The sequence below is a fragment of the Macaca mulatta genome, chromosome 10, assembly GCF_049350105.2.
Source record: "Macaca mulatta isolate MMU2019108-1 chromosome 10, T2T-MMU8v2.0, whole genome shotgun sequence".
Lineage (NCBI taxonomy): Eukaryota > Metazoa > Chordata > Mammalia > Primates > Cercopithecidae > Macaca > Macaca mulatta.
In genome coordinates this window covers 102,346,862-102,359,263 of record NC_133415.1, presented here as the reverse complement: position 1 = coordinate 102,359,263, position 12,402 = coordinate 102,346,862, and the positions used below count along the sequence as shown (strand labels likewise).

Here is a 12,402-nt window from a genome sequence, read left to right as displayed (position 1 = left end):
CCCTTATTTTCTGTGTTTTAAATAGTAGTCATTCTCATGGTTGTGAATGGTATCACACAGCGGTTTTGATATGCATTTTTCTAATGACTAATGGTGTTGAGCCTCTTTTCATGTGTTTATCAGCCATTTGTAGCTCTTCTTTGGAGAAATATCTATTCAAGTCCTTTGCCAATTTTTGAAACAGGTTGTTTGTTTTTTATTGTTGTTGAGTTGTAGGAGTTCTTTTATGTATTTTGGGTGCTAGACCCTTATCAGATATATTATTTGCAAATATTTTCTCACATTCTGTCAGCTGTCTTTTCATACTGCATTAGCTTTTTTGCTTAATTATTCATTTATTGTGCAAATATTGAGTGCCTCCTATGTACTCAGAACTGCTCTAGGCACAGGGGAAAAGTAGAGAATGGTCCTGCCTTACTTTTTAAAGTCATCTGTAAACGCCGTGTTTACAGTGATATTCAAGATTGCAGTCGTGTGGTCAGACTTCAAAGAATGCCAGTTATTTCTAAAGCTGTGTTAAATTTCTTTGCCTCTTTTTTTAGCCATCCCATCAGATGATGCTTAGAAGTATCCAGAGTTTGCATCAACTGAGGTGGTTTTAACACGCCCGTGCCCTGCAGACCTAAACCCCTGGATGCCCAGTTCCCACCCACGTGATTTTGACATGATCAATCTGGGGTTGGCACCTGGGCATCCAGAGATTTAAGAGCTCCCAGGTCATTCTTCAGAGAGCCTGAAAAGTTGAGACACATAGGAAGATAATGTATTTCAGTTGAACATGTAAGCTCATTGCTTTACATTGAAATGTCACCTGAAATGGTGACATTCATTTCAATGTAAAACAATGAGCTCAAGTTGAAGTCTAAAAGTTAAACATATTCAGCATATTATTTGAAAATGAAGCCAAAATACTTAAAAAAAAAATAGGCTACATTTCTGACCCTTTCAAACGCCCTGTGATGTGCAGCCAGGTTTAGAATCAGTGCTGGGGCGAGTCTTCCTGAAACACAGCTTGTGGTTCAGAAGAGTCAGTGAGGGAGTTTCCAATACTTTGAAACTTCAGAGCAATCCAAGGTGACTCTGTTTTCCAAGGGGTGATTTCAGAGAATACCAAATCTTATATTTTATATTTTTGTTTTAAACTTTATATCTGTGCATATAAATAGCATTACCTTGGAGCTTTAAAACAATATATATTAAGTCTCATGTATGGTTCATGAAAATATTTTTTTTTAAAAAGAAGGAGAAAAGAAAACAATATCTAAATAGTATCATTCTTCAGTGCCCGGCTTTATCCTCTTACCAGTCTGCCCTTCGGAACTCTCTGTGTCTGTATGTAAAATGTACTAATTCACTTTCACTGCTGTATGGTTTTTCCAGAACATAAACACACCATTGTCTGTTTAATGGTGATTGCACGCCAGTGATCTGTGGGCCAAAGTTGACCTTCAGAGATGCTTCTGTGGTCAGCACAGTGATTAAAAACTTTTTACTTGGATGCTAACCTTAAAAAAATATCAGACGGTTATACATAATTGTCTGAATTTTCAGCTTCCTTTGAAAGCACAGGCCCTCTGGCCATGCTGGGGTGTTTCTCTCTCCTGCCGAGTGCTGGTCGGTGGGCTAAGTGCCATGGCCCCTTTCTGGCCTCCTCTCTCTTTTACTTGGCCTGCCTTCTCTGGAGTGAGTTGAGTTTGAGACTCCAGCCCAATCTGCCCTCTCTGGATGGTCAGTTAGGTTGTTGCTGATGTCTTTCTGTGATCGCTGCTGTGCTGAGCCAGCTCACAGTGGCCTCCTCCTCATGCACATGGGCTGGCACTGCTCTGGGGTTGGACCTGGGGAGGGAGAATGCTGTTCGGTGTTCAGTGTTCCTTCTCCTGCTCTGGAAAGAAATGCCATTTATTTAATGCATAATATGGTTTGGCTGTGTCCCCACCCAAATCTCATCTTGAACTGTAGCTCTGATAATTCCCACATGTTGTGGGAGGGACCTGGTGGGAGATAATTGAATCGTGGGGAGTGGTTTCCCCCATACTGTTCTCCTTGTAGTGAATAAGTCTCACGGATCTGATGGTTTTATAAGTGGTTTCTCCTTTTGCTTGGCTTTCGTTTTCTCTTGCTTGCCGCCATGTAAGATGTTCCTTTCACCTTCCCCCATGATTATGAGGGCCTCCCCAGCCACATGGAATTGTGTGAGTCCATTAAACCTCTTTTTTTTTTAATAAAAAAAAATTACCCAGTCTTGAGTATGTCTTTGTCAGCAGCATGAAAACAGACTAATACAATGCATATTTATTGAACACCTACTACGGGCTGGGTGCTGGGGACATAGAGGTGATTGAAATAGACTGGGATCCCACCTGCAAGAGACAAGACCCCTTGCTTCTTTTTACTGGGCGTAAGACAGATAATAAGCAAGTCGGTATTGAAAGAGCTTCCCGCTGTGGGCCTGTCCCTACAGCTTCTTTCCCACAGGAACTCCCCACCCTCAATGAGTGACATTCAGAAGTCCCTTGGCCTCATGGGAGGTCATGCTCGGTCAGCCCTGGGTGTGGTGGTGAATCTCTAACCCCTACTCTCTGTGCTCTGTCCCTGCAGGGGACAAGGACCACATGTGCAGTGTCAAAAGTCGCCTGTGGAAGCTGCTGTCCCCAGCCAGGCTGGCCACACGGGCCCACAGGAGCAAATGGCTGGAGAGTTACCTGCTGCACTTGGAGGAGATGGGTGTGTCAGAGGAGATGCAGGCACGGGCCCTGGTGCTGCAGCTGTGGGCCACACAGGTGGGTGTGAGTGTGCAAGTGGGTGTGTGCGGGTGTGCATGTGTGGTTGTGATATGAATGTGTATGTGTGCATGGGGGTGTGCATGTCTGTGCACATATTCAGGTGCACATGACTATACCTGTGTGTGCATGTGTAGGTAGGTGTGCCTTTGTGAGTGTGTGCTGATGTGAGTGTGGGTGTGTGCACACATACCCACTGCCCACCCCCGTTCCCTGACTTCCTTTACTGTCAAACAGCATAATGAACAGAATAATTCACTCAGTATTCTTTTCTTTTTTTTCTTTTGAGACAGAGTCTCGCTTGGTTGTCCAGGTTGGAGTGCAGTGGCTTGATCTCAGCTCACTGCAACCTCCATCTCCCGGGTTCAAGTGATTCTCATGCCTCAGCCTCCCGAGTAGCTGGGACTACAGTTGCCTGCCACCACGCCTGGCTAATTTTTGTATTTCTAGTAGAAATGGGGTTTCACTATGTTGGCCAGGCTAGTCTCAAACTCTTGACCTCAAGTGATCTGCCTGCCTCAGCCTCTGGAAGTGCTGGGATTACAGGTGTGTGCCACCACGCCCAGCCTCTTTTTGTTTTGTTTTAATTTGGAAAAATGTTAAATTTATAAAAAGGTTTAATAGTTTAATGAACTCTTATATATGCTTCACCTTGGTTCCCCAATTTTAAACATTTTACCACCTTTGCTTTCTCTCTGTCTCTGTCTCTCTTTCGCTCTCTTTTCCCCAGTGGGATTATTTTATTGAAATAATTTGTGAATAAGTTGCAGATATCATGGTTTTTTATCCCTAATTGCTTGAGTGTAAGCAAGAACATCCCCTGCATGACCACAGCACAATAACCAATTTCAGGATAATGAGCCCAGATACATGATCATTATCTAATAAACAGTCTGTATTCCAGTTTGGCCAGTTGTCTCAATAATGTCCTTTTTGGTTCATCTTGGTCCAGCATCCAATCCAGAATCACATGTTGCATTTAGTCATTCTGACTCTTCAGTTTTCTTTTTTTTTTTTTTGGAGATGGAGTCTCACTCTGTTGCCAGGCTGGAGTGCAGTGGCATGATCTCATCTCACTGCAACCTCCGCCTCCTGAGTTCACGCGATTCTCCTGCCTCAGCCTCCTGAATAGCTGGGACTACAGGCTCGTGCCACCATGCACCACGTTCAGCTCATTTTTTTGTATTTTTAGTAGAGATGGGGTTTCACCATGTTGGCAGGATGGTCTCGATCTTTTGACCTCGTGATCCACCCGCCTCAGCCTCAGCCTCAGCCTCCCAAAGTGCTGGGATTACAGGTGTGAGCCACTGCACCTGACCCGTTTTCTTTAATCTGTCACATTTTCTGTGCATTTCATTGTTTCTCATGACCTTTACATTTTTTGAAGTGTGCAGACCAGTTATTTTGAATAATTTTTTAGAAGTTCCATTAAGAAGCTGGGCATGGTAGTGTGCACCTGTAATCCCAGCTACTCGGGAGGGTGAGGCAAGAGGATCGCTTGGACCCAGGAGTTCGAGACGAGCCTGGGCAACATAGTGAGATTCCCACCTCTTTAAAAAAAATCCACTGAGTACTTACCATAGACCTCAAAGATTCTGTGTTGTGTTGATTACCATTTGGGGGGTCAGGGGGACAAGGAGCAGAGAGTCCAGGAAACATATACAAGGTGATTTTAGATGATGATATTTAGAGTATGAAACAGGGCTGTGAAGAGAGAGACTTTCGGGTCTGCTGTAGCCGGGGTGGTCAGGAAGGCCTCCCTGAGATATTCGAGCTGAGCCCTGGATGATAAGAAAGCTAGATTCAGAGACTTGGAGAAGATGTGGGGATAGAAGCTTCCAATAATGGAAATAGCAAGTGCAAAGGCCCTGGGGTTGGATCATGCAGAGTAGAGTTGGATCACACAGCTGAAGCAGAGTGAGGAAGGGGCAAGAGGCTGAGGGAAGAGGTCACTGAGGGCCTTGTGGGTCCTCATAAGTGAGGACTTGGGATTTTTTTTTTTGGGGGGTGAGATGGGGACCTAGGAGAGTTCTGAGCAGAGGAGGGACAGGATCTTGGGGGCAAAAGCAAAAACAAGGCACCAAGGAGGAAACGGTGGTGGCAGGGTCAGGTGGTGGCCATGGAGGTGATAAGGACATGGATAGATTTTGGAAATTTCAGGAAGACAGAGCCAGTGGATTTGGTCATGGACCAGCTATTGGAGTGAAAGAAACAGGGTGGCCTTTGATGCTGCAGGGCTCCAGGCCTGGATCCTGTCCTCTTTCCTGTTCCCCAAGCCCCCCATCTTTCTCTTGGCCCCACTTCGACAGTGACAGTTGTACAGGCTGACATTTCTGGGTAATTCCTCTCCCATCGACTTGCAGCTTATTTTTAGTTTCCTCTCAGAGCCATTAACTGTCCTTGCAGGCAGAGACTGGCAAGGGGTGGGGGCTGGGATTAATTGGCAGTTGTCCCCCACATCAGTGCCTAATAACATATTTATGTGCAGAGATGACTTGGAGCTCCAAAGTGTCCCCAGAACCCTTGTGGAAATGACCTGTGTCAGCAAAACTGGATGCTGGCCGAGGGGCTTGAGTGGCAGAAAGTCCAGGGAACAGCCTTTGGCAGGGCCAGGAGAGCTGGGCAGGAGCTGGGGACAAGATGTCCTCTGAGGTTGAGTCGTTGACAGCGTCCAGAATTCAAGCAGGTGGGAAAACTTTTCAAGAGCCTTTTGGGGGCAGAGCCAAGAAGGTACTTGGTCTAGAAGTTTCTGGCACAGGCTCTGTGACCTCCCTGCCTGGATTTGAATCCTGACTTTGACACTTCCTGGCAAGTCAGTCACTTAACCTCTGAGCACCTCAGTTGACTCATCTGTAAAATGGAGATGGTAGCACTCGCTTTAAGATGTGGTTATGAAGATGAAAGGAGGCAGGAATACATGTGCAACTTTGTAACTGTGACTTGCGGATAACAAGTGCTCAATAAACATCTTCAGCAAATATTTAGAGTGCCTGCCATGGACCAGGCCCCATTCCAGAAGCTGGGGATAGAGCAGAGAGCAAAACAGACAAAAATCCCTACCTTTAGGGAGCTGGCATTCTGGTGGGAGAAGATAGACAATTAATAAACACATAAGCTGTAATCACAGTGCTTTGGGAGGTTAGACAGGAACATCGTTTGAGGCCCAGAGTTCAAGACCGGTCTGGGTAACATAGCAAGACCCCATCTCTAAAAAAGAAAATCTTATTTTTTTGTAGAAAAGCTGGGCGGGGTGGTGCACAGTTGTAGTCCCAGCTACTTGGGAGGTTGAGGCAGGAGCATTGCTTGAACCTAGGAGGTCAAGGCTGAAATGAGCCATGATTGTGCCACTGCACTCCATCGTGGGTGACATAGTAAGATCCTGTCTAAAAAAATAAATGAATAAATAAACAAGCAAACAAGTAAGCATCTAAAATGTATTAGAGGCCAGGCACAGTGGCTCACTCCTGTAATCTCAACACTTTGAGAGGCCGAGGCAGGCAGATCACTTGAGATCAGGAGTTTGAGACCAGCCTGGCCAATATGGTGAAACCCTGACTCTCCTAAAAATACAAAAATTAGTCAGGCATGGTGGCACAGGCCCGTAATCCCAGCTACTTGGGAGACTGAGGCATGAGAATCACTTGAACCCAGGAGGTAGAGGTTGCAGTGAGCCGAGATCGCGCCACTGCACTCCAGCCTGGGCGACGAGAGAGACTCCGTCTCCAGAAAAAAAAACTCTGTCTCAAATTAAAAAAAAAAGTTTTAGAGGGAATGTGTTCTATGGAGAAGAGATGCAGCAGGAAGGCAGGCACAGGAAGGCCTAACTGAAAGGTGACATCTGAGCAGAGACTGAAGGAAGTGAGGGGTGAACCATGTAAATATATAGAGTGAAGGCTCCCGGGCAGGGAGCAGCAAGTACAAAGGCCCTGAGGCAGGACTGAGGGTGACATGGTGGTGAGGCAGAGCTGCAGGACCACACAGGTCCCTGTGGGCCATGGGGAGGGCTTTGGCTTTTACTTTGAGTGAGACAGGTGCCTGCTGAGGGCTCTGAGCAGAGGAAAATCCTGGCCTGTCTTAATGCATTAGAGGGATCATTCTGGCTGCAGCGCTGACAAGAGACTGTAGGGGGTGGGGAAGCAGAGGCAGGAAGAGCAGGGGGGAGGCCATTGCAGGATCCAGGCAAGAGAGGGTGCTGCTGGGCCAGGGTCGGGGGTGGTTAGAGTCTGAACATATTCCACAGTAAAGCCAACAGGATCCACTGTTGGATGGGACCTTGGGGGAGGCCATCAAGGATGACTCCAGGTTTGGGCCTGAGTGACAGGAGGGATGGCAGAGCCATGGGCAGATGAGGAAGATGGCGGGAGGAGGAAGTCTCAGGGAGAGGATTGGGGGTTTGGCTTTGGGTATGTTGAATTTGAGATGGAGGTGGGAGAGTGGACACCTGGAGAAGACAGTCTGGAGTTCAAGTTTGAGGTCCAGGCTTGGGAGTTGTCAGCATAGAGGAGTTTAAAGCCTCAGGACTGGAAGAGATACTGCGGGCAAGGATGGGTGAAGAAGGGGGCGTCCCTGGGGCTCTCCAGTGGTGGGAAAGGTAAGGAGGAGGGGCCAGGAAGGTGGGGGGAGAGGCAGTAATGGGAAGCTGGGTCAGATGCTGCGGAGAGGCTGAAAAATGGTAGCTGTGATTGCTGCTGTCAGGTCGGAGATGATGAGTCAGGAATAATAATCGCAAAAGATACTGAGCACTTACCCTGGGCCAAGCATCCTCTTGAGCACTTTGCAAACATCATCTTATAGGATCCTCACAACAGCTTCATGAATCCAGAACCCCTGAACCTGGAATCGAGAGTGATGGAAGGGGCAGTGGGAGGCTCGGGCATCCAGGGAGGACCCTGTGGGCCGAGACCTAAGGTCCAGCCAGGGGGAAGAGGAGGCTGTAAGGGAAGGTGGGGTGGCGGGGGGCAGATGGAGGAGAGTTTGCAAACACAGGACAGGTTTCCCTCCCAGCTCTGAGCCCACCGATGCTGGCAATGCCAGGACTGAAACCATTGATTGTCATGATGTCCCTCAGCCCCATCCATCACATCTGATCCTTCTCTTCCTTCCTCATATCTGGCTTGGCCTTCACCCCATCACATCCTCAGCAGCCACAGCCACACATCCCTGGAAACTCCTGGGTGGTCCTGAGAGGTAGGGGAGGGGGCCACGGGAGCTGCTGGGCCTGCAGATAGCTCCGCTGAGATAGTGATCATCGAGAAGAATCCTTGAAGCATTTGACAACGGGGTGAAAAGCAAAACCACAGTATTGAGAGTCAGACAGACTTGGGTGGAGTATCAGCTCTGCCACTAAACTAGTTGTGTGACCTCAAACAAGTCACTTTTCTGGGCTTCAGTTTCACCATCTGTAAAGAAGGTTGGGTTTGTTTTTGTTTTTGTTTGTCTTCAGTAGTTTTATCTTGAAATAATTTTAGATTATAAAAGAGTTGCAAAGATAGTACAGGGAGTTCCCAAATACCCTTCACCCAGCTTTCCCTAATGTTACATAACTACAATACATTCATCAAGTGCTAAGAAATTAGCACTGGGACATTGCTCGTAACTAAAGTCCATACTTCATTCACGTTGCCCCAGTTTTTCTACTAATATCCTTTTTCTCTTCCAGGAGCCAATCCACAATCCCACATTGCACGTAGGGCTTTTGTTTGTTTGTTTTAAATAGACTCTATTTTTAAAGCAGGTTTAGGTTGACAGCAAAATTGAAGGAAAGGTGCAGGGACCCCCCTTAGCCGCCTTCTCCCAGTGTCTCGCCTCTCCATCACCAGTGTCCCTCAGCAGAGTGGCACATTTGTTACAATTTATGACCTACACTAACACATCATTATCACACTTGGGATATTCTTTTATTCCGTTGGAATCTTTTAAATCACAAAAATTAAAAGAATAAAAGAGTGACTCCCATCCCTCAGGTCTCCCTTCTGCCGAGCTGCATCCTCAGAGGGTCTCCTGGGGGGTGGCTACAATGGCCTCCAGCAACTCCATGCAATTTAGCAATCCCATGGAGGAGGGTTCCCTTCCCTTAAATTCTAGCACAGCTCCCAAGCCTGATACTCACTGGCCCAGCCCATGTCACATGCCCCTCTCTGCGTGGATCACTCATGGGACCTCTGCCTGGGTCCCATGCCCACACTTGAAGTCTGGAAGGATGAGTCAGTCCTGGACGACCTACACAGACTTAGATTTAAGAGGAGGTGGTTTTACGAAGGAAAGTGGCGTGCTGTTACCCATAGACAAGGAAGTGGATGCAGGCAGGCACGGGCAGTGGGAGTCCCCCACTCCCACTGATGGGCCATGTGGTCAGGAGGCGACAAGAAGGAGCATGTGAATCGCCAAAGGTGTGGTCTGGCCCGCAGTCAGTGCCCCCCAGAGGTCTGCCGCCGCCATTCACAGGAAAGCTAGAACAGGGGGTGGCACTGCTGGGTCATGGCCTTTGGCTGCAGTAGGGGGGAATGAGGACAAATGAGAAGTGTCTTCCTGAGTAAACGGAGGCAAGTCTCCATGGGTGAAAGCTCAAATTCCAGGGTGGCAAATTCAGGATCTCTTATGGTTACGTGCACACACACACTCACAATCTGTGCAGTTGGGTAGAAGGCAGTCTTGGTCACCTCCCTAACTTGCCACAGCTTTTTCCTGCAAGCAGAGATAGCCAAGGGCCCATGTGTTCCACTCCTGCTTGGTAATTAATGAGCGGTGGCCCCCATCTGACCATCTGGGCCAGATAAAATGGCCTTGGCGCTGAGCTAAGCCAGTGCTGAATTATTTATCACCCACATTTGCCTGGCTATTTAAGTGATGGACAGCAAGTGACCTCGCTGTGTCAGCTGGACCTGAGGTGCTGGCAGAACTCTCAGAAAGGGCCTGAGGCCCCCACTGACTTGTTCTCAAATCCAGGGGAGGGGCCAGTTGGGGAGTGGTAACCACTTCTGAGCACCTACTCTGGGCACAACACGTGTGGGATTGCTTGCATTCAGCCTCACTGGACCCTTGCGACCACCCAGGAGGTGGCAATGTTACCCCCAGTGTTGAGACCCAAAAGGGGACATGACTTGTCCACAGTCACAGAAAGTGGGGAGCTGGGATTTGAACCCACCTCTGCCTGGTCTCAGTCCAGGGATCTTCCAGTCCACCTCCCAGGCTGTCTTGGAGCTCCACCTCTGATCCAAAGGTACACAGATGTTTATTTGACAAATATCAGTGAGCCTCCACTATATGCTGGGCAGTGGGTAGCAACCAGGGAGTACTTCGTTTTCCTTTTCAGTAAAAGGCCTAATAATGGCACCTGCATGATGTAAGTATTGAGCAGAGGAGTGTGGTGCCTCCTGGCCTCATGGCCTCATGGGCACTAAAGAGGAAGGCACAATTCATCTCACCATCATTGATGCTATGGTGCATTTCTTTCCAGCTTTCCCCTGTACATTTTTCTTCTGTGGTTAAGATCATGCAGCTGTTTTAATCTAACCTTCTATTTGGTTTAATACTGTAACATGAGCATTTCTCATGACATTGTACATCACTATAGAAATCATTTGAATACAGCCTGAGAAACATAGTGAGACCTCATCTTTACAAAAAATAGAAAGATTAGCCGGGCATGGTGGTGCATGCTTGTATCAGCTACTTGGGAGACTGAGGTAGGAGGATCACTTGAGCCCAGGAGGTGGAGGTTGCAGTGAGCCACGATCACGCCACTGCACTCCAGCCTGGGTGCCTTCTGTTTCACTTAAAATTAGTGTGTCCATTAAAAAATTTTGAACAGTTTAAAAGGGTATTTGCAAGGAAAGTCAGCCTCCTTCCTCCCTATCCTCTTGTCTTCCCAGCTTCTGTCCCAAGGTAACCTCAGTTACCAGTTTCTGGTGTCTCTTAGCAATGGTCTATGCTTCTTTGGGAGGCTGTGGCAGGAGGACTGCTCGAGGTCAGGAGTTTGAGATCAGCCTGGGAAACACAGGGAGACCTCCATCTCTACCAAAACAACAACAACAACAACAAAACCTAGCTGGGTAGCATGTGCCTGTGGCCCCAGCTCCTTGGGAGGCTAAGGCAGGAGGATCACTTGAGCCAAGAGGTCAAGGCTGCAGTGAGCTATGATTGTGCCACTGCATTCCAGCCTGGGTGACAGAGCAAGACCCTGTCTCAAAAAAAGGGATGGTCTGTGCTTCTTCATGTATATTTCTCTTTAAACAAACACACAAATGGCAGCATGCTGAGCCACCACCCTGCACCTTGCTGTTTGCATGCTTCTGTGTGTCTTGGCTACAGTCCCACATCAGTACACACAGAGCTGGCTTCTTTTTAATGACTTCCTGCATCATCATCCAATGGATGGATCTTCATTTATCTCATTGATCTCCTATTGATAGACATGGAGGTTGTTTCCAGCTTTTTTCTATTACATTAGCACTGCAATAATTATCTTTGTGCGTATGTTCTTTTGCCCATGTGTAATTATGTCTGTAATGAAATTACTGGGTAAACATGATATGTAATGATGATTTAATATTCCATTATTATGATTGAATAGGATAGTCATGGCAGACAAAAACCTTCCCCCAAATTGAGATTAGTTGGTATTCTACCCATGTCTGGATCACTAAAGGGTGCCATATACACATTTTAGCCACATACCAAAGAGCTGAAGCTGAAATGTGTATGAAAATGTTCAGCTAAGACTGAAGCCTTGAAGCAAGAAATTCCACTCGTTTTCCTAAATGTTTATCTATTGGAAAGTTTAAATAATTTTTATTCATAGCTTTCAGTCATCAATGATGATTGTGACTTTGTTTTATATGTATACAACACACACACATTTATTCTTCAAGTGACTGAAAGAATTTTAAGATACAAAGCATACAGAGAACTTTTTGCATCCCAGACCACGTTAAGAATGATTATATTTGGAAGCAAATCTTTATAGATATCGCACCAGTTAGCTATTGTTGCCTAACAAACATCCACAGCAACTCGGTGGCATACACCCATCAGCATTTATTTAACTCACGGGACTGTGGGTCTGGCCCAGTGGGGCAGCTCAGCTCTGTCCATGAGTCTCTCATCCTTCTCTTGGGATCAGTGGGCTTGTCAGGCAAGTGGAAACACAAAGTTTCTCGCGGCTTAGGCGTAGAGTGGCTGTTCCTTCAATTGCACCTCATTCTATTGGCCAAAGCAAGTCCACGGCTGAGCATAAATTCAAAGGACAGGGAAATACACTCTGGCCCTTGAATGGAGGAACGGCAAAGTCACATGGTAAGGAGCGGGGATTCTGGGATTGGTGAAGAACTGGGGCCAACAATGTGATCATTCTCAGATGTGAACAGTCTTAACTGATACACGCTGTTCCTATTACTGACACTGTTTTGCTGATTAGCTATGAAGATTACCTGTGTGACCTAGAATTAGTGACTTTGCACACAGTCAGGGATGCCATGAGTGGTCCTGAAGTAGGTATTTTGGGCCACAGAGTAGTTTTGGCCATGTCCTGAGGCTGGAGATAGACACTGCCATTCCCGGGCATTTGGCAGCAGTGGGAACCCGGGCCTACTGGCCCCTCTGTCTTGGCCCGGGCCGTGTCCCT

General features: G+C 47.1%; 1 protein-coding gene across 2 annotated transcripts in view; it reads left to right on the top strand.

Annotated features, from left to right (window-relative positions):
- The window catches only part of PTGIS (prostaglandin I2 synthase), a 68,221-nt gene that overhangs the window by 45,866 nt on the left and 9,953 nt on the right, over window positions 1-12,402 (top strand). For both annotated transcript variants that reach the window (XM_001098575.5, XM_077951981.1), the window contains exon 6: window positions 2,599-2,780. In XM_001098575.5, the coding sequence (XP_001098575.3) occupies window positions 2,599-2,780 (182 nt within the window). The remainder of the gene's footprint in view (window positions 1-2,598; window positions 2,781-12,402) is intronic.